This window comes from Oncorhynchus nerka, linkage group LG22 (genome assembly GCF_034236695.1).
Source record: "Oncorhynchus nerka isolate Pitt River linkage group LG22, Oner_Uvic_2.0, whole genome shotgun sequence".
Lineage (NCBI taxonomy): Eukaryota > Metazoa > Chordata > Actinopteri > Salmoniformes > Salmonidae > Oncorhynchus > Oncorhynchus nerka.
The window spans coordinates 85,087,644-85,113,863 of NC_088417.1; the positions used below are offsets into that span (position 1 = coordinate 85,087,644).

General features: G+C 52.6%; 1 protein-coding gene across 2 annotated transcripts in view; it reads right to left on the bottom strand.

The window, feature by feature from the left end:
- Positions 1-26,220, bottom strand: part of LOC115105894 (phosphatidylinositol 4-kinase alpha-like) — a 39,027-nt gene that overhangs the window by 8,421 nt on the left and 4,386 nt on the right. The window contains exons 2-33 of one of the 2 annotated variants that reach the window (XM_029628367.2): positions 24,531-24,647; positions 24,240-24,333; positions 23,978-24,139; positions 23,518-23,780; positions 23,059-23,125; positions 22,794-22,942; positions 22,628-22,693; positions 22,442-22,538; positions 22,092-22,283; positions 21,852-21,952; positions 21,472-21,731; positions 21,222-21,317; positions 20,807-20,990; positions 20,526-20,626; positions 20,251-20,419; positions 19,962-20,012; positions 19,714-19,822; positions 19,391-19,527; positions 19,163-19,296; positions 17,869-17,951; positions 17,709-17,779; positions 17,376-17,582; positions 16,772-16,855; positions 16,598-16,687; positions 15,914-16,033; positions 15,747-15,839; positions 4,075-4,231; positions 2,805-2,932; positions 2,522-2,680; positions 1,825-1,976; positions 1,630-1,737; positions 1,390-1,517 (exon numbers count right to left, since the gene is read on the bottom strand). In XM_029628367.2, coding sequence (XP_029484227.2) covers positions 1,390-1,517; positions 1,630-1,737; positions 1,825-1,976; positions 2,522-2,680; positions 2,805-2,932; positions 4,075-4,231; positions 15,747-15,839; positions 15,914-16,033; positions 16,598-16,687; positions 16,772-16,855; positions 17,376-17,582; positions 17,709-17,779; positions 17,869-17,951; positions 19,163-19,296; positions 19,391-19,527; positions 19,714-19,822; positions 19,962-20,012; positions 20,251-20,419; positions 20,526-20,626; positions 20,807-20,990; positions 21,222-21,317; positions 21,472-21,731; positions 21,852-21,952; positions 22,092-22,283; positions 22,442-22,538; positions 22,628-22,693; positions 22,794-22,942; positions 23,059-23,125; positions 23,518-23,780; positions 23,978-24,139; positions 24,240-24,333; positions 24,531-24,647 — 4,129 coding nt within the window. Of the gene's footprint in view, positions 1-1,296; positions 1,518-1,629; positions 1,738-1,824; positions 1,977-2,521; positions 2,681-2,804; positions 2,933-4,074; positions 4,232-15,746; positions 15,840-15,913; positions 16,034-16,597; positions 16,688-16,771; positions 16,856-17,375; positions 17,583-17,708; positions 17,780-17,868; positions 17,952-19,162; positions 19,297-19,390; positions 19,528-19,713; positions 19,823-19,961; positions 20,013-20,250; positions 20,420-20,525; positions 20,627-20,806; positions 20,991-21,221; positions 21,318-21,471; positions 21,732-21,851; positions 21,953-22,091; positions 22,284-22,441; positions 22,539-22,627; positions 22,694-22,793; positions 22,943-23,058; positions 23,126-23,517; positions 23,781-23,977; positions 24,140-24,239; positions 24,334-24,530; positions 24,648-26,220 lie in introns of both variants that reach the window. The other variant, XM_065007503.1, reaches the window with a different exon arrangement.

Genomic DNA, 26,220 nt, shown 5'->3' on the forward strand with positions numbered 1-26,220 from the left:
GGTGGTGGTAGCATTTACCCATAACCGCTGATACAGGATCAGGGGTTATTTCACCCACCTAATGGTAAATAGTTACCATTGACGGTAGAGTAATCTGATCCTAGATCTGTGGTTAGTGCTAGTTTCTACCTGGTGCGATCCGATGAGTTATGAGTGAGATCATGTTGTTCTCGGGGACGCCAGGGACAGAGGATTAAGAAAGGTGTGGGTTGTCAATTAGAAAAACCTTGAATTTCTCAATTTGTGTTTTGTTTTTGCTGACAAATCAAGCTGAGGGGGCGGATCGGCATGATGTGTAGAATAATAATAAATCTTGCGTTTTATCACAAGTGGCAGATCTGCACCAAGCTCCACAGCAGCTATAGATGGATATATTGAAATGGACACACACACAGAGCGAGTGAGAGAGAGAGCCCCACACACACACAGAGCGAGCGAGCGATCCCCACACACACAGAGCGAGCGAGCGAGCGAGCCCCACACACACAGAGCGAGCGAGCGAGCCCCACACACACAGAGCGAGCGAGCGAGCCCCACACACACAGAGCGAGCGAGCCCCGCGCACACAGACACAACACACAGAGCGAGCGAGCCCCACACACACAGAGCGAGCGAGCCCCGCGCACACAGACACAGAGCGAGCGAGCCCCGCGCACACAGACACAGAGCGAGCGAGCCCCGCGCACACACAGACACAGAGCGAGCGAGCCCCACACACACACAGAGCGAGCGAGCCCCGCACACACACAGACACAGAGCGAGCGAGCCCCACACACACACAGAGCGAGTGAGCCCCACACACACAGAGCGAGCGAGCCCCGCGCACACAGACACAGAGCGAGCGAGCCCCGCGCACACAGACACAGAGCGAGCGAGCCACGCGCACACAGACACAGAGCGAGCGAGCCCCGCACACACACAGACACAGAGCGAGCGAGCCCCGCACACACACAGACACAGAGCGAGCGAGCCCCGCACACACACAGACACAGAGCGAGCGAGCCCCGCGCACACAGACACAGAGCGAGCGAGCCCCGCACACACAGACACAGAGCGAGCGAGCCCCGCACACACACAGAGCGAGCGAGCCCCGCGCACACACACACAGAGCGAGCGAGCGAGCCCCGCACACACACACAGAGCGAGAAGAGATTCTACAGACTACGCAGATGTATCGATCCATCAGCAGCGTAAAGAGAGCCTGTTCAGGTGTCAGATTTGACCTGTGTAAAAACGTACTCCTGTAGTCTTGTAGTGCGGTTGTTAAATCAGCCAGCCCCACCGCTGTAGGCTTACTTAGCATCGATATCGGAGAAGTGCTGGACACAATTAACGATCCGAATATCCCGGCAGAGAAGGTGCTGAGGGTGGGCACGGCGCCTAGCTCACCGGGAGGGACCAGCTGGCACGCCGACAGGTACTTCTTGTCTGACAGGATGCTGGCGTAGAAACGGATCATGAAGCTGATGTCCTCACGCAGACGCTTGTCCCCCTGGGTAGGGAACTTAGGGGGAGCACTAGAGGGGGGAGGATAAAATGATTTAAAAGATGCTGATTTAGAGGGGGAAAGTTATGTCCCACGTTAGTAGTGAGTTGGACTGTGGAGTAGAACTGTGTGTGTGTGCATACCTGAAGTAGTCGAAGGCGGTGGAGTAGATCTTCTCTCGGAGGACATTCCTGATGGTGGCGTTGGTGACGACGTCAGAATGGAGCAGTGCTAGACCCAGAGTAAGGAGCCTACACACACACACACACGATTGCATCAATGAGTGGCTCATTTGTTCTGAATCAGAAACTGGATCTAGTGTGTGTGAGAGAGAAGACCTGAAGCGGGGTCCGATGGCGGCTACGTGGCGGTTGAGGTTGCTCTTGGCTCCGCCCACGTTGAGGGAGAGCGAGCGTTGTAATAGGCTGCCGAATATCTCCACCTGGTCTTCACTGGAATACTTAGCTATCTCAAACCTCTGGACCAAGAACTGGAGGGGGGCAGAGAGAGGGAGGACAGAGAGAGAGGACAGAGAGAGAGAGAGGGGGGGGAGAGAGAGAGAGAGGGGGAGAGAGAGGGGGAGAGAGAGAGGGAGAGAGAGAGAGAGAGGGGGAGAGAGAGAGAGAAGAGAGAGAGAGAGAGAGAGGGGAGAAGAGAGAGAGGGGGAGAGAGAGAGAGAGAGAGAGAGAGGGGGAGAGAGAAGAGAGAGAGGGGGAGAGAGAAGAGAGAGAGAGGGGGAGAGAGAAGAGAGAGAGAGGGGGAGAGAGAAGAGAGAGAGGGGGGAGAGAGAAGAGAGAGGGGGAGAGAGAAGAGAGAGGGGGGGAGAGAGAAGAGAGAGGGGGAGAGAGAAGAGAGAGGGGGAGAGAAGAGAGAGAGGGAGAGAGAGAGAAAGGAGATAAAGGAGAGAGATGTCCTTGAATTGAAAGGGAGAGAAGGCACACAAAGCCGTTTATGCGGTAAAGTCCTCTTACTCTAGTGTTTTAACCAACATTTTAAAAATGAACTAAAGCTGCCAGAGACAGGACACACACACACCTCTATCCAAATGCAGTGAGGTGTGACGGCGGGGGGACAAGGGACAGGCTGACTCTCCTCCGAGGCTGCTAGGGGATCAGCCTCCACCTGCGCATCAGAGAACAAGCCCATCTTCAGCTCCACTGTCATCTGCCACGCCCCCGCCATCTCACGCATGAACTGCAGAGAGGGGGGTGGGGGAGAGCGAGAAAGATGCCCATGTTAGTGTGGGTTTGAATGCCGGTCCCACACAAATACACAATGGTACTTGAACTGAAGCAATAGGATGTCTCCAGATACTTACCGGGACCTCTACTCCTGTGCGAGCAGCCAGCAGCCACTCCCAGCAGGCGATAGCCGTCTCCATGCCGTGTTCTGTAAACATCTTCAGAGGAGACCAACACAGGTGGTGCAGCAGCTGAGGATCACATTCTACACCCCCCCCGAGAGAGAACACAGAAGACTTCAGTAGGATAGGTGACAGAGCTACATCACAGAGAAGACTTCAGTAGGGCAGATGACAGAGCCTCAACACAGAGAAGATTTCAGTAGGACAGATGACAGAGAGCTACAACAGAGAAGACTTCAGTAGGACAGATGACAGAGAGCTACAACAGAGAAGACTTCAGTAGGACAGATGACAGAGCTACAACAGAGAAGACTTCAGTAGGACAGATGACAGAGCTACAACACAGAGAAGACTTCAGTAGGACAGATGACATAGCTACAACACAGAGAAGACTTCAGTAGGACAGATGACATAGCTACAACAGAGAAGACTTCAGTAGGACAGATGACAGAGCTACAACACAGAGAAGACTTCAGTAGGACAGATGACATAGCTACAACACAGAAAATATTTCAGTAGGACAGGTGACAGAGCTACAACACAGAGAAGATTTCAGTAGGACAGGTGACAGAGCTACAACACAGAGAAGATTTCAGTAGGACAGGTGACAGAGCTACAACACAGAGAAGATTTCAGTAGGACAGGTACGAGAGCTACAACACAGAGAAGACTTCAGTAGGACAGGTGACAGAGCTACAACACAGATAAGATTTCAGTAGGACAGGTTTAACTGCTACAGGACAGGGAAGACTTCAGTAGGGCAGGTTTAAGGGCTACAGGACAGGGAAGACTTCAGTAGGACAGGTTTAAGGGCTACAGGACAGGGAGGACTTCAGTAGGACAGGTTTAAGGGCTACAGGACAGGGAATACTTCAGTAGGACAGGTTTAAGTGCTACAGGACAGAGAAGACTTCAGTAGGACAGGTTTAAGGGCTACAGTGTAGGCTTGCCTAAACAAAGGGGTTAATACTTATGCAACAACTACAGATTTCAGTTATTTAATTTGTATAAAAAATAGTGTAGAATTGTCTTTTCCCTTTGACATTATGGAGTATTTTGTGTAGATCAATAACAAAAAACATCTATTAAATGTATTTCAATCCCACTTTGTAACGGAACAAAATCTAAACGGGGCGTGAATACTTACGATGCATCCCATCAACGGGCTATTTGGTACATTTATTCCATTCCAAATCAAAGTCTTCACTTTTCAACATGCACACACCTTTAGTGCTGATGAGCAGTGCTGCCAGTTTGAACATGTTCTCAGTGAAGGCCTCAGGGTTCTGGGCATCTAGAGCCTCTGTCGTCTGTCTGACCATCAGCCTGGACAGGTCTGACTGGCTACGCACTGCCTTACTGAAATGGATCATACCTGCCACCTGGAGGGAGCGAACACACACACACACACACACACACACACACACACACACCACTAAGTACAATATTGTTCTGTTGAATAAGGAGGAGAACTATGATAAAGTGTATAAAGGAGAAGTGAGTAGAGTCCTGTCTAGACCTGTAGCAGTGTCTCTCTGTACCTCTCCGGCATAGCGGGAGTCCTGTCTAGACCTGTAGCAGTGTCTCTCTGTACCTCTCCGGCATAGCGGGAGTCCTGTCTAGACCTGTAGCAGTGTCTCTCTGGCATAGCGGGAGTCCTGTCTAGACCTGTAGCAGTGTCTCTCTGTACCTCTCCGGCATAGCGGGAGTCCTGTCTAGACCTGTAGCAGTGTCTCTCTGTACCTCTCCGGCATAGCGGGAGTCCTGTCTAGACCTGTAGCAGTGTCTCTCTGTACCTCTCCGGCATAGCGGGAGTCCTGTCTAGACCTGTAGCAGTGTCTCTCTGTACCTCTCCGGCATAGCGGGAGTCCTGTCTAGACCTGTAGCAGTGTCTCTCTGTACCTCTCCGGCATAGCGGGAGTCCTGTCTAGACCTGTAGCAGTGTCTCTCTGTACCTCTCCGGCATAGCGGGAGTCCTGTCTAGACCTGTAGCAGTGTCTCTCTGTACCTCTCCGGCATTGCGGGAGTCCTGTCTAGACCTGTAGCAGTGTCTCTCTGTACCTCTCCGGCATAGCTGGAGTCCTGTCTAGAGCTGTAGCAGTGTCTCTCTGTACCTCTCCGGCATAGCGGGAGTCCTGTCTAGAGCTGTAGCAGTGTCTCTCTGTACCTCTCCGGGATAGCGGGAGTCCTGTCTAGAGCTGTAGCAGTGTCTCTCTGTACCTCTCCGGGATAGCGGGAGTCCTGTCTAGACCTGTAGCAGTGTCTCTCTGTACCTCTCCGGCATAGCGGGAGTCCTGTCTAGACCTGTAGCAGTGTCTCTCCGGCATAGCGGGAGTCCTGTCTAGACCTGTAGCAGTGTCTCTCCGGCATAGCGGGAGTCCTGTCTAGACCTGTAGCAGTGTCTCTCCGGCATAGCGGGAGTCCTGTCTAGACCTGTAGCAGTGTCTCTCCGGCATAGCGGGAGTCCTGTCTAGACCTGTAGCAGTGTCTCTCCGGCATAGCGGGAGTCCTGTCTAGACCTGTAGCAGTGTCTCTCCGGCATAGCGGGAGTCCTGTCTAGACCTGTAGCAGTGTCTCTCCGGCATAGCGGGAGTCCTGTCTAGACCTGTAGCAGTGTCTCTCCGGCATAGCGGGAGTCCTGTCTAGACCTGTAGCAGTGTCTCTCCGGCATAGCGGGAGTCCTGTCTAGACCTGTAGCAGTGTCTCTCCGGCATAGCGGGAGTCCTGTCTAGACCTGTAGCAGTGTCTCTCCGGCATAGCGGGAGTCCTGTCTAGACCTGTAGCAGTGTCTCTCCGGCATAGCGGGAGTCCTGTCTAGACCTGTAGCAGTGTCTCTCCGGCATAGCGGGAGTCCTGTCTAGACCTGTAGCAGTGTCTCTCCGGCATAGCGGGAGTCCTGTCTAGACCTGTAGCAGTGTCTCTCCGGCATAGCGGGAGTCCTGTCTAGACCTGTAGCAGTGTCTCTCCGGCATAGCGGGAGTCCTGTCTAGACCTGTAGCAGTGTCTCTCCGGCATAGCGGGAGTCCTGTCTAGACCTGTAGCAGTGTCTCTCCGGCATAGCGGGAGTCCTGTCTAGACCTGTAGCAGTGTCTCTCCGGCATAGCGGGAGTCCTGTCTAGACCTGTAGCAGTGTCTCTCCGGCATAGCGGGAGTCCTGTCTAGACCTGTAGCAGTGTCTCTCCGGCATAGCGGGAGTCCTGTCTAGACCTGTAGCAGTGTCTCTCCGGCATAGCGGGAGTCCTGTCTAGACCTGTAGCAGTGTCTCTCCGGCATAGCGGGAGTCCTGTCTAGACCTGTAGCAGTGTCTCTCCGGCATAGCGGGAGTCCTGTCTAGACCTGTAGCAGTGTCTCTCCGGCATAGCGGGAGTCCTGTCTAGACCTGTAGCAGTGTCTCTCCGGCATAGCGGGAGTCCTGTCTAGACCTGTAGCAGTGTCTCTCCGGCATAGCGGGAGTCCTGTCTAGACCTGTAGCAGTGTCTCTCCGGCATAGCGGGAGTCCTGTCTAGACCTGTAGCAGTGTCTCTCCGGCATAGCGGGAGTCCTGTCTAGACCTGTAGCAGTGTCTCTCCGGCATAGCGGGAGTCCTGTCTAGACCTGTAGCAGTGTCTCTCCGGCATAGCGGAGTCCTGTCTAGACCTGTAGCAGTGTCTCTCCGGCATAGCGGGAGTCCTGTCTAGACCTGTAGCAGTGTCTCTCCGGCATAGCGGGAGTCCTGTCTAGACCTGTAGCAGTGTCTCTCTGTACCTCTCCGGCATAGCGGGAGTCCTGTCTAGACCTGTAGCAGTGTTTCTCCGGCATAGCGGGAGTCCTGTCTAGACCTGTAGCAGTGTCTATCCGGCATAGCGGGAGTCCTGTCTAGACCTGTAGCAGTGTCTCTCTGTACCTCTCCGGCATAGCGGGAGTCCTGTCTAGACCTGTAGCAGTGTTTCTCCGGCATAGCGGGAGTCCTGTCTAGACCTGTAGCAGTGTCTATCCGGCATAGCGGGAGTCCTGTCTAGACCTGTAGCAGTGTCTCTCTGTACCTCTCCGGCATAGCGGGAGTCCTGTCTAGACCTGTAGCAGTGTCTCTCTGTACCTCTCCGGCATAGCGGAGTCCTGTCTAGACCTGTAGCAGTGTCTCTCTGTACCTCTCCGGCATAGCGGGAGTCCTGTCTAGACCTGTAGCAGTGTCTCTCTGTACCTCTCCGGCATAGCGGGAGTCCTGTCTAGACCTGTAGCAGTGTCTCTCTGTACCTCTCCGGCATAGCGGGAGTCCTGTCTAGACCTGTAGCAGTGTCTCTCTGTACCTCTCCGGCATAGCGGGAGTCCTGTCTAGACCTGTAGCAGTGTCTCTCTGTACCTCTCCGGCATAGCGGGAGTCCTGTCTAGACCTGTAGCAGTGTCTCTCTGTACCTCTCCGGCATAGCGGGAGTCCTGTCTAGACCTGTAGCAGTGTCTCTCTGTACCTCTCCGGCATAGCGGGAGTCCTGTCTAGAGCTGTAGCAGTGTCTCTCTGTACCTCTCCGGCATAGCGGGAGTCCTGTCTAGAGCTGTAGCAGTGTCTCTCTGTACCTCTCCGGCATAGCGGGAGTCCTGTCTAGAGCTGTAGCAGTGTCTCTCTGTACCTCTCCGGGATAGCGGGAGTCCTGTCTAGAGCTGTAGCAGTGTCTCTCTGTACCTCTCCGGGATAGCGGGAGTCCTGTCTAGACCTGTAGCAGTGTCTCTCTGTACCTCTCCGGCATAGCGGGAGTCCTGTCTAGACCTGTAGCAGTGTCTCTCCGGCATAGCGGGAGTCCTGTCTAGACCTGTAGCAGTGTCTCTCCGGCATAGCGGGAGTCCTGTCTAGACCTGTAGCAGTGTCTCTCCGGCATAGCGGGAGTCCTGTCTAGACCTGTAGCAGTGTCTCTCCGGCATAGCGGGAGTCCTGTCTAGAGCTGTAGCAGTGTCTCTCTGTACCTCTCCGGGATAGCGGGAGTCCTGTCTAGAGCTGTAGCAGTGTCTCTCTGTACCTCTCCGGCATAGCGGGAGTCCTGTCTAGACCTGTAGCAGTGTCTCTCCGGCATAGCGGGAGTCCTGTCTAGACCTGTAGCAGTGTCTCTCCGGCATAGCGGGAGTCCTGTCTAGACCTGTAGCAGTGTCTCTCCGGCATAGCGGGAGTCCTGTCTAGACCTGTAGCAGTGTCTCTCCGGCATAGCGGGAGTCCTGTCTTGACCTGTAGCAGTGTCTCTCCGGCATAGCGGGAGTCCTGTCTAGACCTGTAGCAGTGTCTCTCCGGCATAGCGGGAGTCCTGTCTAGACCTGTAGCAGTGTCTCTCCGGCATAGCGGGAGTCCTGTCTAGACCTGTAGCAGTGTCTCTCCGGCATAGCGGGAGTCCTGTCTAGACCTGTAGCAGTGTCTCTCCGGCATAGCGGGAGTCCTGTCTAGACCTGTAGCAGTGTCTCTCCGGCATAGCGGGAGTCCTGTCTAGACCTGTAGCAGTGTCTCTCCGGCATAGCGGGAGTCCTGTCTAGACCTGTAGCAGTGTCTCTCCGGCATAGCGGGAGTCCTGTCTAGACCTGTAGCAGTGTCTCTCCGGCATAGCGGGAGTCCTGTCTAGACCTGTAGCAGTGTCTCTCCGGCATAGCGGGAGTCCTGTCTAGACCTGTAGCAGTGTCTCTCCGGCATAGCGGGAGTCCTGTCTAGACCTGTAGCAGTGTCTCTCCGGCATAGCGGGAGTCCTGTCTAGACCTGTAGCAGTGTCTCTCTGTACCTCTCCGGCATAGCGGGAGTCCTGTCTAGACCTGTAGCAGTGTCTCTCCGGCATAGCGGGAGTCCTGTCTAGACCTGTAGCAGTGTCTCTCCGGCATAGCGGGAGTCCTGTCTAGAGCTGTAGCAGTGTCTCTCCGGCATAGCGGGAGTCCTGTCTAGACCTGTAGCAGTGTCTCTCTGTACCTCTCCGGCATAGCGGGAGTCCTGTCTAGACCTGTAGCAGTGTCTCTCTGTACCTCTCCGGCATAGCGGGAGTCCTGTCTAGACCTGTAGCAGTGTCTCTCCGGCATAGCGGGAGTCCTGTCTAGACCTGTAGCAGTGTCTCTCCGGCATAGCGGGAGTCCTGTCTAGACCTGTAGCAGTGTCTCTCCGGCATAGCGGGAGTCCTGTCTAGACCTGTAGCAGTGTCTCTCTGTACCTCTCCGGCATAGCGGGAGTCCTGTCTAGACCTGTAGCAGTGTCTCTCCGGCATAGCGGAGTCCTGTCTAGAGCTGTAGCAGTGTCTCTCCGGCATAGCGGGAGTCCTGTCTAGACCTGTAGCAGTGTCTCTCTGTACCTCTCCGGCATAGCATAGCGGGAGTCCTGTCTAGACCTGTAGCAGTGTCTCTCCGGCATAGCGGGAGTCCTGTCTAGACCTGTAGCAGTGTCTCTCTGTACCTCTCCGGCATAGCGGGAGTCCTGTCTAGACCTGTAGCAGTGTCTCTCCGGCATAGCGGGAGTCCTGTCTAGACCTGTAGCAGTGTCTCTCCGGCATAGCGGGAGTCCTGTCTAGACCTGTAGCAGTGTCTCTCCGGCATAGCGGGAGTCCTGTCTAGACCTGTAGCAGTGTCTCTCCGGCATAGCGGGAGTCCTGTCTAGACCTGTAGCAGTGTCTCTCCGGCATAGCGGGAGTCCTGTCTAGACCTGTAGCAGTGTCTCTCCGGCATAGCGGAGTCCTGTCTAGACCTGTAGCAGTGTCTCTCCGGCATAGCGGGAGTCCTGTCTAGACCTGTAGCAGTGTCTCTCCGGCATAGCGGGAGTCCTGTCTAGACCTGTAGCAGTGTCTCTCCGGCATAGCGGGAGTCCTGTCTAGACCTGTAGCAGTGTCTCTCCGGCATAGCGGGAGTCCTGTCTAGACCTGTAGCAGTGTCTCTCCGGCATAGCGGGAGTCCTGTCTAGACCTGTAGCAGTGTCTCTCCGGCATAGCGGGAGTCCTGTCTAGACCTGTAGCAGTGTCTCTCCGGCATAGCGGGAGTCCTGTCTAGACCTGTAGCAGTGTCTCTCCGGCATAGCGGAGTCCTGTCTAGACCTGTAGCAGTGTCTCTCCGGCATAGCGGTAGTCCTGTCTAGACCTGTAGCAGTGTCTCTCCGGCATAGCGGGAGTCCTGTCTAGACCTGTAGCAGTGTCTCTCCGGCATAGCGGGAGTCCTGTCTAGACCTGTAGCAGTGTCTCTCCGGCATAGCGGGAGTCCTGTCTAGACCCGTAGCAGTGTCTCTCCGGCATAGCGGGAGTCCTGTCTAGACCCGTAGCAGTGTCTCTCCGGCATAGCGGGAGTCCTGTCTAGACCCGTAGCAGTGTCTCTCCGGCATAGCGGGAGTCCTGTCTAGACCTGTAGCAGTGTCTCTCTGTACCTCTCCGGCATAGCGGGAGTCCTGTCTAGACCTGTAGCAGTGTCTCTCCGGCATAGCGGGAGTCCTGTCTAGACCTGTAGCAGTGTCTCTCCGGCATAGCGGGAGTCCTGTCTAGACCTGTAGCAGTGTCTCTCTGTACCTCTCCGGCATAGCGGGAGTCCTGTCTAGACCTGTAGCAGTGTCTCTCTGTACCTCTCCGGCATAGCGGGAGTCCTGTCTAGACCTGTAGCAGTGTCTCTCAAGGCATAGCGGGAGTCCTGTCTAGACCTGTAGCAGTGTCTCTCTGTACCTCTCCGGCATAGCGGGAGTCCTGTCTAGACCTGTAGCAGTGTCTCTCTGTACCTCTCCGGCATAGCGGGAGTCCTGTCTAGACCTGTAGCAGTGTCTCTCCGGCATAGCGGGAGTCCTGTCTAGACCTGTAGCAGTGTCTCTCCGGCATAGCGGGAGTCCTGTCTAGACCTGTAGCAGTGTCTCTCTGTACCTCTCCGGCATAGCGGGAGTCCTGTCTAGACCTGTAGCAGTGTCTCTCTGTACCTCTCCGGCATAGCGGGAGTCCTGTCTAGACCTGTAGCAGTGTCTCTCTGTACCTCTCCGGCATAGCGGGAGTCCTGTCTAGAGCTGTAGCAGTGTCTCTCTGTACCTCTCCGGGATAGCGGGAGTCCTGTCTAGAGCTGTAGCAGTGTCTCTCTGTACCTCTCCGGCATAGCGGGAGTCCTGTCTAGAGCTGTAGCAGTGTCTCTCTGTACCTCTCCGGGATAGCGGGAGTCCTGTCTAGACCTGTAGCAGTGTCTCTCCGGCATAGCGGGAGTCCTGTCTAGACCTGTAGCAGTGTCTCTCTGTACCTCTCCGGCATAGCGGGAGTCCTGTCTAGACCTGTAGCAGTGTCTCTCTGTACCTCTCCGGCATAGCGGGAGTCCTGTCTAGACCTGTAGCAGTGTCTCTCTGTACCTCTCCGGCATAGCGGGAGTCCTGTCTAGAGCTGTAGCAGTGTCTCTCTGTACCTCTCCGGGATAGCGGGAGTCCTGTCTAGAGCTGTAGCAGTGTCTCTCTGTACCTCTCCGGGATAGCGGGAGTCCTGTCTAGACCTGTAGCAGTGTCTCTCTGTACCTCTCCGGCATAGCGGGAGTCCTGTCTAGACCTGTAGCAGTGTCTCTCCGGCATAGCGGGAGTCCTGTCTAGACCTGTAGCAGTGTCTCTCCGGCATAGCGGGAGTCCTGTCTAGACCTGTAGCAGTGTCTCTCCGGCATAGCGGGAGTCCTGTCTAGACCTGTAGCAGTGTCTCTCCGGCATAGCGGGAGTCCTGTCTAGACCTGTAGCAGTGTCTCTCTGTACCTCTCCGGCATAGCGGGAGTCCTGTCTAGACCTGTAGCAGTGTCTCTCCGGCATAGCGGGAGTCCTGTCTAGACCTGTAGCAGTGTCTCTCTGTACCTCTCCGGCATAGCGGGAGTCCTGTCTAGACCTGTAGCAGTGTCTCTCCGGCATAGCGGGAGTCCTGTCTAGAGCTGTAGCAGTGTCTCTCCGGCATAGCGGGAGTCCTGTCTAGACCTGTAGCAGTGTCTCTCTGTACCTCTCCGGCATAGCGGGAGTCCTGTCTAGACCTGTAGCAGTGTCTCTCTGTACCTCTCCGGCATAGCGGGAGTCCTGTCTAGACCTGTAGCAGTGTCTCTCCGGCATAGCGGGAGTCCTGTCTAGACCTGTAGCAGTGTCTCTCTGTACCTCTCCGGCATAGCGGGAGTCCTGTCTAGACATGTAGCAGTGTCTCTCCGGCATAGCGGGAGTCCTGTCTAGACCTGTAGCAGTGTCTCTCCGGCATAGCGGGAGTCCTGTCTAGACCTGTAGCAGTGTCTCTCCGGCATAGCGGGAGTCCTGTCTAGACCTGTAGCAGTGTCTCTCCGGCATAGCGGGAGTCCTGTCTAGACCTGTAGCAGTGTCTCTCCGGCATAGCGGGAGTCCTGTCTAGACCTGTAGCAGTGTCTCTCCGGCATAGCGGGAGTCCTGTCTAGACCTGTAGCAGTGTCTCTCCGGCATAGCGGGAGTCCTGTCTAGACCTGTAGCAGTGTCTCTCCGGCATAGCGGGAGTCCTGTCTAGACCTGTAGCAGTGTCTCTCCGGCATAGCGGGAGTCCTGTCTAGACCTGTAGCAGTGTCTCTCCGGCATAGCGGGAGTCCTGTCTAGACCTGTAGCAGTGTCTCTCCGGCATAGCGGGAGTCCTGTCTAGACCTGTAGCAGTGTCTCTCCGGCATAGCGGGAGTCCTGTCTAGACCCGTAGCAGTGTCTCTCCGGCATAGCGGGAGTCCTGTCTAGACCCGTAGCAGTGTCTCTCCGGCATAGCGGGAGTCCTGTCTAGACCTGTAGCAGTGTCTCTCTGTACCTCTCCGGCATAGCGGGAGTCCTGTCTAGACCTGTAGCAGTGTCTCTCCGGCATAGCGGGAGTCCTGTCTAGACCTGTAGCAGTGTCTCTCCGGCATAGCGGGAGTCCTGTCTAGACCTGTAGCAGTGTCTCTCTGTACCTCTCCGGCATAGCGGGAGTCCTGTCTAGACCTGTAGCAGTGTCTCTCCGGCATAGCGGAGTCCTGTCTAGAGCTGTAGCAGTGTCTCTCCGGCATAGCGGGAGTCCTGTCTAGACCTGTAGCAGTGTCTCTCTGTACCTCTCCGGCATAGCGGGAGTCCTGTCTAGACCTGTAGCAGTGTCTCTCTGTACCTCTCCGGCATAGCGGGAGTCCTGTCTAGACCTGTAGCAGTGTCTCTCAAGGCATAGCGGGAGTCCTGTCTAGACCTGTAGCAGTGTCTCTCTGTACCTCTCCGGCATAGCGGGAGTCCTGTCTAGACCTGTAGCAGTGTCTCTCTGTACCTCTCCGGCATAGCGGGAGTCCTGTCTAGACCTGTAGCAGTGTCTCTCCGGCATAGCGGGAGTCCTGTCTAGACCTGTAGCAGTGTCTCTCCGGCATAGCGGGAGTCCTGTCTAGACCTGTAGCAGTGTCTCTCTGTACCTCTCCGGCATAGCGGAGTCCTGTCTAGACCTGTAGCAGTGTCTCTCTGTACCTCTCCGGCATAGCGGGAGTCCTGTCTAGACCTGTAGCAGTGTCTCTCTGTACCTCTCCGGCATAGCGGGAGTCCTGTCTAGAGCTGTAGCAGTGTCTCTCTGTACCTCTCCGGGATAGCGGGAGTCCTGTCTAGAGCTGTAGCAGTGTCTCTCTGTACCTCTCCGGCATAGCGGGAGTCCTGTCTAGAGCTGTAGCAGTGTCTCTCTGTACCTCTCCGGGATAGCGGGAGTCCTGTCTAGACCTGTAGCAGTGTCTCTCCGGCATAGCGGGAGTCCTGTCTAGACCTGTAGCAGTGTCTCTCTGTACCTCTCCGGCATAGCGGGAGTCCTGTCTAGACCTGTAGCAGTGTCTCTCTGTACCTCTCCGGCATAGCGGGAGTCCTGTCTAGACCTGTAGCAGTGTCTCTCTGTACCTCTCCGGCATAGCGGGAGTCCTGTCTAGAGCTGTAGCAGTGTCTCTCTGTACCTCTCCGGCATAGCGGGAGTCCTGTCTAGAGCTGTAGCAGTGTCTCTCCGGGATAGCGGGAGTCCTGTCTAGACCTGTAGCAGTGTCTCTCCGGCATAGCGGGAGTCCTGTCTAGACCTGTAGCAGTGTCTCTCCGGCATAGCGGGAGTCCTGTCTAGACCTGTAGCAGTGTCTCTCCGGCATAGCGGGAGTCCTGTCTAGACCTGTAGCAGTGTCTCTCCGGCATAGCGGGAGTCCTGTCTAGACCTGTAGCAGTGTCTCTCCGGCATAGCGGGAGTCCTGTCTAGACCTGTAGCAGTGTCTCTCCGGCATAGCGGGAGTCCTGTCTAGACCTGTAGCAGTGTCTCTCCGGCATAGCGGGAGTCCTGTCTAGACCTGTAGCAGTGTCTCTCCGGCATAGCGGGAGTCCTGTCTAGACCTGTAGCAGTGTCTCTCCTGGCATAGCGGGAGTCCTGTCTAGACCTGTAGCAGTGTCTCTCCGGCATAGCGGGAGTCCTGTCTAGACCTGTAGCAGTGTCTCTCCGGCATAGCGGGAGTCCTGTCTAGACCTGTAGCAGTGTCTCTCCGGCATAGCGGGAGTCCTGTCTAGACCTGTAGCAGTGTCTCTCCGGCATAGCGGGAGTCCTGTCTAGACCTGTAGCAGTGTCTCTCCGGCATAGCGGGAGTCCTGTCTAGACCTGTAGCAGTGTCTCCGTCTAGAGTCCTGTCTAGACAGTGTCTCTCCGGCATAGCGGGAGTCCTGTCTAGACCTGTAGCAGTGTCTCTCCGGCATAGCGGGAGTCCTGTCTAGACCTGTAGCAGTGTCTCTCCGGCATAGCGGGAGTCCTGTCTAGACCTGTAGCAGTGTCTCTCCGGCATAGCGGGAGTCCTGTCTAGACCTGTAGCAGTGTCTCTCCGGCATAGCGGGAGTCCTGTCTAGACCTGTAGCAGTGTCTCTCCGGCATAGCGGGAGTCCTGTCTAGACCTGTAGCAGTGTCTCTCCGGCATAGCGGGAGTCCTGTCTAGACCTGTAGCAGTGTCTCTCCGGCATAGCGGGAGTCCTGTCTAGACCTGTAGCAGTGTCTCTCCGGCATAGCGGGAGTCCTGTCTAGACCTGTAGCAGTGTCTCTCCGGCATAGCGGGAGTCCTGTCTAGACCTGTAGCAGTGTCTCTCCGGCATAGCGGGAGTCCTGTCTAGACCTGTAGCAGTGTCTCTCCGGCATAGTCCTGGGAGTCCTGTCTAGACCTGTAGCAGTGTCTCTCCGGCATAGCGGGAGTCCTGTCTAGACCTGTAGCAGTGTCTCTCCGGCATAGCGGGAGTCCTGTCTAGACCTGTAGCAGTGTCTCTCCGGCATAGCGGGAGTCCTGTCTAGACCTGTAGCAGTGTCTCTCCGGCATAGCGGGAGTCCTGTCTAGACCTGTAGCAGTGTCTCTCCGGCATAGCGGGAGTCCTGTCTAGACCTGTAGCAGTGTCTCTCCGGCATAGCGGGAGTCCTGTCTAGACCTGTAGCAGTGTCTCTCCGGCATAGCGGGAGTCCTGTCTAGACCTGTAGCAGTGTCTCTCCGGCCTAGCGGTGTCTCTCCGGTCCTGTCTAGACCTGTAGCAGTGTCTCTCTGTACCTCTCCGGCATAGCGGGAGTCCTGTCTAGACCTGTAGCAGTGTCTCTCCGGCATAGCGGGAGTCCTGTCTAGACCTGTAGCAGTGTCTCTCCGGCATAGCGGGAGTCCTGTCTAGACCTGTAGCAGTGTCTCTCCGGCATAGCGGGAGTCCTGTCTAGACCTGTAGCAGTGTCTCTCCGGCATAGCGGGAGTCCTGTCTAGACCTGTAGCAGTGTCTCTCTGTACCTCTCCGGCATAGCGGGAGTCCTGTCTAGACCTGTAGCAGTGTCTCTCCGGCATAGCGGGAGTCCTGTCTAGACCTGTAGCAGTGTCTCTCCGGCATAGCGGGAGTCCTGTCTAGACCTGTAGCAGTGTCTCTCCGGCATAGCGGGAGTCCTGTCTAGACCTGTAGCAGTGTCTCTCCGGCATAGCGGGAGTCCTGTCTAGACCTGTAGCAGTGTCTCTCTGTACCTCTCCGGCATAGCGGTTTCTCAGGTTGAGTGAAGCCATGAAGTTGGAGTAGTCCTTCTTCACACAGGCTGGCCTTTCTGTCAGCTGGGTGATCTAGAGCGGATGACGGAACTTGGTTAGTATGTGTGTGTGTGTGTGTGTGTGTGTGCGTGCGTCTGTCTCCTCACCCCTAGTGTGGTGCTCTGTCTGTTGTAGCCAGCGAAGTGCAGGATGCTCTCTGTAGCCATGGCCAGGCCAGTGTGCTGGGACAGACCGGACACCCAGTTCTGATGCTTGTTTAGGTACTCCTGGAGAACAGGGAGAAAACATACAAAACAGGGGATAGGAGAATATTCATCTGAAACTTTGAGTCCCTCAAAGAGGCAATCAAGAAGCTCTTGTTAGTTGTCTACTTGAATAATGATTTGGCAGAACAACTGCAACACGTTGTCATAAAGATGGGTTAGCTGACAACGTCACGAAAACGATGCGCACACTTCAATGAGGCAGAAGTCCGTTAGTTGCTGTGATTCCTAATGGAGAGATAGATACCTGAGATACAATGACAAGCTGCTGCCTTGTCTTGAGGTGTTTTAACTGATCTCATGTCAATGCTAATATGGCTCAAATTCACTAGCTAACCAACTGTAACAACTGTAACGACGTTTGAGAGACAAGTGCTCATTGTGCAAATATATTTATGTTTTTAATAAACATGGAGGAAATAAAGTTGACATGTTGTCAACAATCCAAGCCAACCCTGTCTGTTTTGCACAATAGTTGCACACGCATCGTGCGTGGTGCTAAACAACCAATCCGTCTATGCTTTTCCTTTACGAAATGCGGTGTGTGTGTGAGCGCGTGTCTCTCACCTGTAGATGTGACTTGGTGACAGAGGGGGCCCACTTCATGGCCTCCTTCAGGATCTCCCCGCAGCGAGCAGCAAAGTCCTTCACTATGCTCTACAACCACAGAGAAACATAGACCATTATTTAGAAAACACACACACACACACACACACACACGTATCACACACACATTCCTACCTCTCTGGCCTCGTATGTGTCTGGCACAGTGATCCTGTAGGGGGTGTCTGGGATGTCATAGTAAGGCTGGTCCTTATGGATGTCCTGCAAACAAGGTAGGAGCACGACACATCAGAACACAATACGTTGTCTAATAACCCCTTTCAGGGACCACAGAGAATAACAATAACAAGGTAGGAGCACGACACACCAGAACACAATACGTTGTCTAATAACCCCTTTCAGGGACCACAGAGAATAACAATAACAAGGTAGGAGCACGACACACCAGAACACAATACGTTGTCTAATAACCCCTTTCAGGGACCACAGAGAATAACAATAACAAGGTAGGAGCACGACACACCAGAACACAATACGTTGTCTAATAACCCCTTTCAGGGACCACAGAGAATAACAATAACAAGGTAGGAGCACGACACACCAGAACACAATACGTTGTCTAATAACCCCTTTCAGGGACCACAGAGAATAACAATAACAAGGTAGGAGCACGACACACCAGAACACAATACGTTGTCTAATAACCCCTTTCAGGGACCACAGAGAATAACAATAGCAGGTGGTTATGACAAAGAAAGTGTGTGAGTGTGTGTGTCCTTACTGCACTGAGGGAAAGGGAGAGAGTCTGCAGGATGTCCAGCATCGTCTTCAGTACACGGCCACTCCACAGCAGGTGAGGGAACGTTTCGGCCAGACCTGACAGGTATTTGTCGGCCACCCTACGGATCCTCTTGTGGACGTGGTTGAAGTTGACCAATAGGAACTGAGCGTGGCGCTCCAACTCCTCCTCATGGGCTTTAGTCTTCGGCTGGGGAGAGAAACAGAGACAGCACTCAGGCAGCCAATCATTGTAGAGGACACGCACCACAGAAGGTAGTTTGCTCTTGACTTCTCCTAGAGACCCAGTTTCTCTGTTTTGACCGATGACCTTTACCTTCTCAGCCATCATGTGTAGGAAGACCTCAAACACCTTGTCCCCCACCGCTATCACACACTGCATCATACCTGGACAGACAAAAAGAGACATTCTCTCACTGTCTACCGCGTGAAATATGCGCACAACACCTGTCTACCACGTGTGTAATGCAGCTCACCAGACTTGTCCTTCTGGATGGCTCTGTCCTCAAAGTAGCGGAACATCACCTGGAAACGGTCAGAGTCCAGAGCGCGCAGCATCCTGGTGAGAGAAGAGAAACGGTCAGAGTCCAGAACGCGCAGCATCCTGGTGAGAGAAGAGAAACGGTCAGAGTCCAGAACGCGCAGCATCCTGGTGAGAGAAGAGAAACGGTCAGATTCCAGAACGCGCAGCATCCTGGTGAGAGAAGAGAAACGGTCAGAGTCCAGAACGCGCAGCATCCTGGTGAGAGAAGAGAAACGGTCAGAGTTCAGAACGCGCAGCATCCTGGTGAGAGAAGAGAAACGGTCAGAGTCCAGAACGCGCAGCATCCTGGTGAGAGAAGAGAAATGAATTGGCAAGGAGGCACGATATGAATGACTAGGAGATTTAACTAACTAACCTCAACTGCTACACTCCAGACCAGGCCTCTCCAACTGCTACACTCCAGACCAGGCCTCTCCAACTGCTACACTCCAGACCAGGCCTCTCCAACTGCTACACTCCAGACCAGGCCTCTCCAACTGCTACACTCCAGACCAGGCCTCTCCAACTGCTACACTCCAGACCAGGCCTCTCCAACTGCTACACTCCAGACCAGGCCTCTCCAACTGCTACACTCCAGACCAGGCCTCTCCAACTGCTACACTCCAGACCAGGCCTCTCCAACTGCTACACTCCAGAACAGACCGTTCCAGGAGAGCTGCTGTCCTGTAGGTTTTAGCTCAAACCCTACGCTAGTGCATCTAAATAAGTTGAATTAGGTTAGTTACAACTGGGTTTGGAGGAAAAACCTGCAGCACAGTAGCTGTCCAGGAACAGGGTTGGAGTGAAAACCTGCAGCACAGTAGCTCTCCAAGAACAGGGTTGGAGTGAAAACCTGCAGCACAGTGGCTCTCCAGGAACAGGGTTGGAGCAAAAACCTGCAGCACAGTAGCTCTCCAGGAACAGGGTTGGAGCGAAAACCTGCAGCACAGTGGCTCTCCAGGAACAGGGTTGGAGCAAAAACCTGCAGCACAGTAGCTCTCCAGGAACAGGGTTGGAGCAAAAACCTGCAGCACAGTAGCTATCCAGGAACAGGGTTGGAGTGAAAACCTGCAGCACAGTAGTTGTCCAGGAACAGGGTTGGAGTGAAAACCTGCAGCACAGTAGCTGTCCAGGAACAGGGTTGGAGTGAAAACCTGCAGCACAGTAGCTGTCCAGGAACAGGGTTGGAGAGCCCTAGTCTAGCAGGGGTGCATCTCAATAGTCCTAAGTGGTTTCCTTTTCCTTACCTCATGTACTCCAGCCTGTAGACAGACAGTAGGTAGGTAGACATGGCGAAGTCTAGTTTGTTGATGAGAGCAGACACCTCAGGAGGAGGATCTAGCAGGTTTATAATGGTGCTCCTCAGGTCATTCAGCTCCGCCTGAAAACACAACCACCCACCCAGAGAACATCAGTTGTGTGTGTGTGCATGTCTGTTCACACGTGTGTTGTGTGGGCATGCATGTGTACTGTACCGCCGTGACGGTGTCGTTCTTCAGGGCAGAGTTGTACTGTAGTTCAGAGCGTAGAGGTTCTCCACTGGGGAAGGTGAGGAGGGGAGACTTGGTGGCGATCTCACACACTCCCTCATACCACTCCTCTGGCCACAGACCTGCACAACACATAAAGCCCTTACTAAACCTACAGACTTCTACATAGCAGGATGACTCACTTCCCTTTTATCTTTCCATCAGATGGGTATTAGTCCACCATTTCAACCATGTTTAGTCAATTCTTTATATTGTATTCCAATCCTGGTGGAATATTGTAGTACAAGTTAACATTGTTAAACAGCCACCTGATCCCTCAACAGCGAAACCCATCACCACAGAGTAGAGCCAGAAGTCTCTGAACAGCTTCTGTAGACGAGGCTTCGCTTCCTTGATGGGCGGTAGACGCTTCGTCAGCTACACAGAGAGAGGAGGGGGATCTCGATCAATACTAAGTGTATAGATTATATACGGAGTACTGTATAGACACGCGGGCACAGAGGCACTACTGGACAAACTGTTGAAAGTGAAAAATGTATAGAGGCAACCCACATACCACAGCAATAACAGGAACGAGTACTCCAAGGTTTCCAGCACTGCTCGACGCCTGCAAATACAAATAATAAACAAATGTCAACAAGAAAAAAAAGAGTTAACCTCTAAAGGCCGCTACCCACATGGCCCGTTTCCAAATTTGAAACCCACAAAAATACGTAGAACTAGGTGCGAAAACGACGTTGCGTTTGCGCAGTTTGAATGAAGTGTGTAGGGCCCTTAACACAAGCCTGTTGTCGCTGATCTCTATAGGTCTATCAGAAGTCATGGCTACTGTAAACGGAATTTACCTTCAGTGCAGGGCCCTTGTCCGAGGCCCTCTCGCTGGCCCTCTTTCCCTCCAGTCCTAGCTGGACAAACAGCTCCAGTAGGTTGACCAGCAACTCATCAACCATCTGCTCGGTTGCCAGGTTGGCAGCTATGTTAGCTAATGCATTGATCACAGCCAGGGAACAGTGTCTGGAACACACAAGATTAACACAGTAGTCTTTAGCAAAGTGGGTCGTGGAGCTGGCTATGGGTAGGGAATTGGGGATAGGGGTAAAGGTGTAGCGGCTAAGGATACCTGTATCCATGGTCCTTGTAGTCCTTGGTGGAGTAGACCATGGAGGAGGCCTTCACACTGATCTGCTGGAACAGGTTCCACACCTCCTGGTAGATATATTGCTGTGAGGAGAGAGAGAAACAGATGAGTTTACTGAGAGACAAGAGGTTGATGAGTTTACTGACAGAAGAGAGAGAGCGAGAGAGGAGAGTTTACTGAGGGACATATTGCTGAGGGGAGAGGTAAAATAATTAAGTGTATACAGGATCAAGTGTGTGTGTGTGTGTGTGTGTGTGACTCACGTTCCCAGTGATGACCATGCATCCCAGCTGATCTATAATGAGTACGTCTAGCTGTGACGGTGGCTGGCAGAACTTCTGCTGTAGGATCTGCAGGATGGGCTCCATGACGCGTGGCGTGTCCCTCAGAGCCACCGCGATGTGACCCAGCGCTCTGATGGTGTGGTCTGGGATCAGATGGGCCTCCCTGGGGGAGAGAGAAACAGTGCGTTGGTCAGAGGGGCTGTCAGTCATTGCCACGGACCTGGGGACTGGTCAGAGCAGCTGTCAATCACTGCAGGAGAGTCTAACTAGCGAGATCACCTGAGGGGTCACTCGCTAACATTGACAGTTATTCCTCAGACGTAATCCAGCCTGGTAATAAGTCAAGTACACTAACAGGTAATATTGGAGGGCTCAGGTATGAAATAATACTTACTTGTCATTCTCCTGAGAGATGTAGAGACGGTTGGACAGGCTGGCCAGGAAAGCCTCCACTATAACACTGTCCATAGTCAGACCTGCCTTCAGACACCTGAGAAGCAGAGAGAGGGGGGAAGGGGCAGAGAGAGCAGGAGAAGACAGAGAAAGAGAGAAGGGAGAGGGAGAAGAAAAGAGATTGCTCCGTGGTAACCAATTATGCAAACACAGCTCTCTCCTTTCACATACAATATTTTTTCTTTCCTCACCTGCAGATGTTGTCAATGGAGATGTCTCGGAGCTGTTCGTACATGGAGGGCTGGCTCTTCTTATTAGCGTGAGCACTGAACGTAGACTGGGAGTGCTCATTGGTCACATGGATCTTGATCTCGCCAGTCCCTGTGGTGTTCTGGCTGTGGTACTTGTACAGCTTTACAAGGACAGGTGAGGGGACCACCAGGAAGTCTCTGAGAGACGTGGTGACAGAGTGGGCCACCACCGGGAACCGCTCACACAGACGACCCAAACCCTACACACACACACACACACATACACACACAAAAAATGTGATTAGGTAGGATAATACTGGTATTATGGCGTCTTATCAACACAGTATTGTGAAGACAGATGAAGACATTACAGGCCCAACCTGTAGACAGCAGACGAGCAGGGGAATGTGAGCGATGATAACTTTACTGGACGTCTTGGACTGCAGTTTCTCTGACAGCTTGGTACACAGGTTCTCAGCTCCTGATCAAAACAAAACGCATGAACAACAGTTCGTTTGGTGTTCAATTCAAATTAACGACCCAATGTTTTTCAACACATGCGCACGGATGGATAGCACACACACACACATACACAGGTTTGAACACAGACACACTCGTACCCTGCTCCTCAGTGACAGCCCAGACCATGAGGTCGACACAGGCAGCGTTAGCCTGGCAGCGTAGCTTCAGAGGACTCAGTTCACTGTGGAGGTGATCTACATCATGTAGGATCCTCTGCAGCTCTGACTGGCTACTACTGAACTGCTTCAGCACAAAGTCATGAACCTCCTTCACATAGCCTGTCTGCAGGTCTGTGAACACCATCACAACATCAATAACATGTTAGCAGCACAGTAATAAACACGTAATAAACTCTACTGAACTGCTTCAGAATAATCAGGTCATAGCAGAGGGTTTCTGTATATTAGAGATAGTAAAGGTTAAGGTGAGAGAGCAGTTTATTTGTTACCTTTCAGGTTGTACAGCGTGTCTCTGAGCATCTTGAAGATGGTCACATACAGAGGGTCACTGAAGGTCCTATAGTGCAGGTGCATCCCTGGGTTCAACTAGAGGGAGAGAACACAACAAACATGATGTCACATTGAGGAGTACACAGGACAGCACTTTCATTCAAATATAGGGAAAATTAACCTACATCCAGAAGTTCCTGCAGGGTGTTATCCAGTGTTTTCAGAAAGGATTCAGAGACAAACTGCTCAACCTGCAAAAGACAAACAGAACACTCAGAAAGGAATTCTGATAAACAATGTTCTACCCATTCTAATTCTATAGTTCTATGCATTCTGATTCTACGTACTGACCATGTTGAGGAGCTGGCGCAGAACGTCCAGAGGGACGTCAAACTCTCCCTGGGCACTGCCCGTAAACAGAGGAGACACAGAGAAACTAGAACTGATGGTGGAGAAGTAATAGTCTGGGTCCACAGCACTACCATCAGGGAGATAGGAGCCTGGAGAGAGAGGGAGGCAGGGGGAGAAAAGGACAGTCAAAAAAGGAGAGACACAGGCTACTTAGTAATAAACTGAAATACTTCAGAAATATATTACCTGTCTAATATATTCTTACCTTCAAAGTACTGTGCTGAGGGGTCAGCTGGAGAGCTGGGGGTGATTCCTGCTCTCTCTGGACTGGCCTACAGACAGAGGAACAGATCATTTTCAGACATTTCAAATAAGAGCTTCCTTTGTCCTCTAGTGGCCGGCTATGGTAGTACAGTTATATTCTCTGTAGTGATATATATGGTAAAGGAAGAGCCCTTGCATCTTATGGTGTCTCCCTGATACCTGATGAGAATTAGTGGTAGTACTATGGTGTAGTGGTAGTAGTAGAGTACAGTGCTTCCCAGCAGTACACCATTTTTGTTGTAGGCCTAGACAAGCACACCTAAATCAACTTGTCAACTAATCATCAGGTCCTCAATTAGTTGAATCAGGAACGTCTGTCCAGGGTTACAACAAAATGTGTGCTGTTGGGTGTACTGGAGGACCGGAGTTGGGAACCACTGGTCTAGTATAGTAATAGTGCCTGTTGTGATATGCTGGACACGGAGCTTCCTTTGCGTCTGATGGTGTCTCCCTGACAGACTGTGAGCAGCGAGGCAGGCATGATGGAGCGGAAGTCGTTGAAGGAGCGCCGTCGTGATGGGTCGACATCATTGCCAGTGGACACTGGCGGGGCTTCTGCCCGCGGAAATAGCTTGGACAGCAGGGGCTCCTCCGAGTTGCTATAGCGACCAAAGGCCCGGGCCACACCCAACAAGCAGGGCACAGTGTACCTGCACAGGTATTCTTGGGAGGGAGGGAGACGGGGGAACAAAGAAAGAAAGACAAGTGAAAGGCTGCCTTTTTCATTGTCATTCTGTCTCCACATACTTGAATCAAAGTTTGTGAGGACAAGAGACAACAACTAGATAACTAATCAGTAACTAGCATATTCATTAAACACTGGTGAACATGAAATGGTGGAACAGAGAGCATGCTGGTACCTTTATCATGTCCCTCTGAGTTCAAGCAGATGTCCAGCAGGACCTGCATTATGTCCATGACGGCCTCCACGATCTGTCCTCGCAGGGTGTCATCTCGCTGGGCCACGTCTGAGAGAAGAGTTACCAGACAGAAGCAGAAGTTCTCTGCCACCGGAAGGATATCTATAGGACAAGAAGAAAGATCATCAACCAGTCAGAAAGGTGGAATTAGACATCATCTTGACTGGTGCGAGAGACAAAATGCTGGCATCTCTCTCCTTACCCCGCCCTTTGCTTCCAGAGCTTTCTTCGATCCACTGGACTCTGGGAAGTCCCTTCAGCAGCCCCAGCAGGTAGGGGACAATAGAGTCTTTGTGCTACAATAAAAACATAATTCACAAACCACCCGAGCAAAGGCCATTAAACAGCTAAGGGGAGCACAGAAGGTGCCATGGATAGGAGCCAATTATTAGTCCTGAGGTGGTCAGGGAACATCCATCCCATAAAAAGCAGGATATAAATACAACCCTTAACAGTGTCAGAGAGAAGGCATCGCTGCTCCAGTTCAATGTACCTGTAGGTCAGACTTGACCAGGAAGATACCCAGAGCTAGGACCGCATCCCTCCTCCTCTCGTCCAGCTGGAACACCCCTCGGAAGTCCACTGGACACATGCATTGGAGCTTTTGGACCTGAAACAGAGAATAAACAGCAAACAAGTGGCTTGCGGCTGACTAATCAAACCATTAGTTCTAACCTTCACAAATACCTTGCCCTGTATTAGCAGTTAGGGTGACTTCTACCAAGGCCAACTGACATTCACAAGAGGCTAAACGCTTGCCTCTGCTCCAGCTTTACAGATAAAGATAGTAAAGTACCCCTGGATTCCATGGCCTTCAGGAAAAACAACACAGACAGTCCTATACCGTATAGTAAACATGGCATTGACAACGTGACTGCACTCCAGGCGAGGAGCCAAACAACTAGCCCTTAGCATTACTTAGCTTAGCTAACGAGGATCAGTCTTTAAGCTCAGTGAGGAGGATTACAGCCTAATGTCAACTCGCCACCACAGCAGAGAGAGATACAAATCCAGTGATAAAAATCACTCAGTCACACCCACAGTTGAAGTCAGAAGTTTACATACACCTTGGCAAAATACATTTAAACTCCGTTTTTCACAATTCCTGACATTTAATTTAAGTAAAAATTCCCTGGTTTAGGATCACCGCTTTATTTTAAGAATGTGAAATGTCAGAATAATAGTAGAGAGAATGACTTTCAGCTTTCATTTCTTTCATCACATTCCCAGTGGGTCAGAAGTTTACATACACTCAATTAGTATTTGGTAGCATTGCCTTTAAATTGTTTAACTTCCGTCAAATGTTTCAGGTAGCCTTCCACAAGCTTCCCACAATAATTTGGGTGAATTTTAGCCCATTCCTCATGACAGAGCTGGTGTAACTGAGTCAGATTTGTGGGCCTCCTTGCTCGTACAAACGCTTTCAGTTCTGCCCACACATTTTCTATAGGATTGAGAGCAGGGCTTTCTCAAATACCTTCACTTTGTTGTCCTTAAGCCATTTTGCCACAACTTTGGATGTATAATTGGGGTCATTGTCCATTTGGAAGACCCATTTTCGACCAAGCTTTAACTTCCTGAACTGATAACTTGAGATGTTGCTTCAATATATCCACATCATTTTCCCTTCCTCATGATGCAATCTATTTTGTGAAGTGCACCAGTCCCTCCTGCAGCAAAGCACTCCACAACATGATGCTGCCACCCCATGCTTCACGGTTGGGATGGTGTTCTTTGGCTTGCAAGCATCCCCCTTTTTCCTCCAAACATAACGATGGTCATTAAGGCCAAACAGTTCTATTTTTGTTTCATCAAACCAGAGGACATTTCTCCAAAAAGTACGATATCTGTCACTATGTGCAGTTGCAAACCGTAGCCTGGCTTTTTTATGGCGGTTTTGGAGCAGTCACTACTTCCTTGCTGAGCGGCCTTTCAGGTTATGTCGATATAGGACTCATTTTACTATGGATATAGATACTTCTGTACCTGTTTACTCCAGCATCTTCACAAGGTCCTTTGCTGTTGTTCTGGGATTGATTTGCACTTGTCGCACAAAAGTACGTTCATCTCTATGAGACAGAACGCATCTCCTTCCTGAGCGGTATGACAGCTGCGTGGTCCCATGGTGTTTATACTTGCGTACTATTGTTTGTACAGATGAACGTGGTACCTTCTGGCATTTG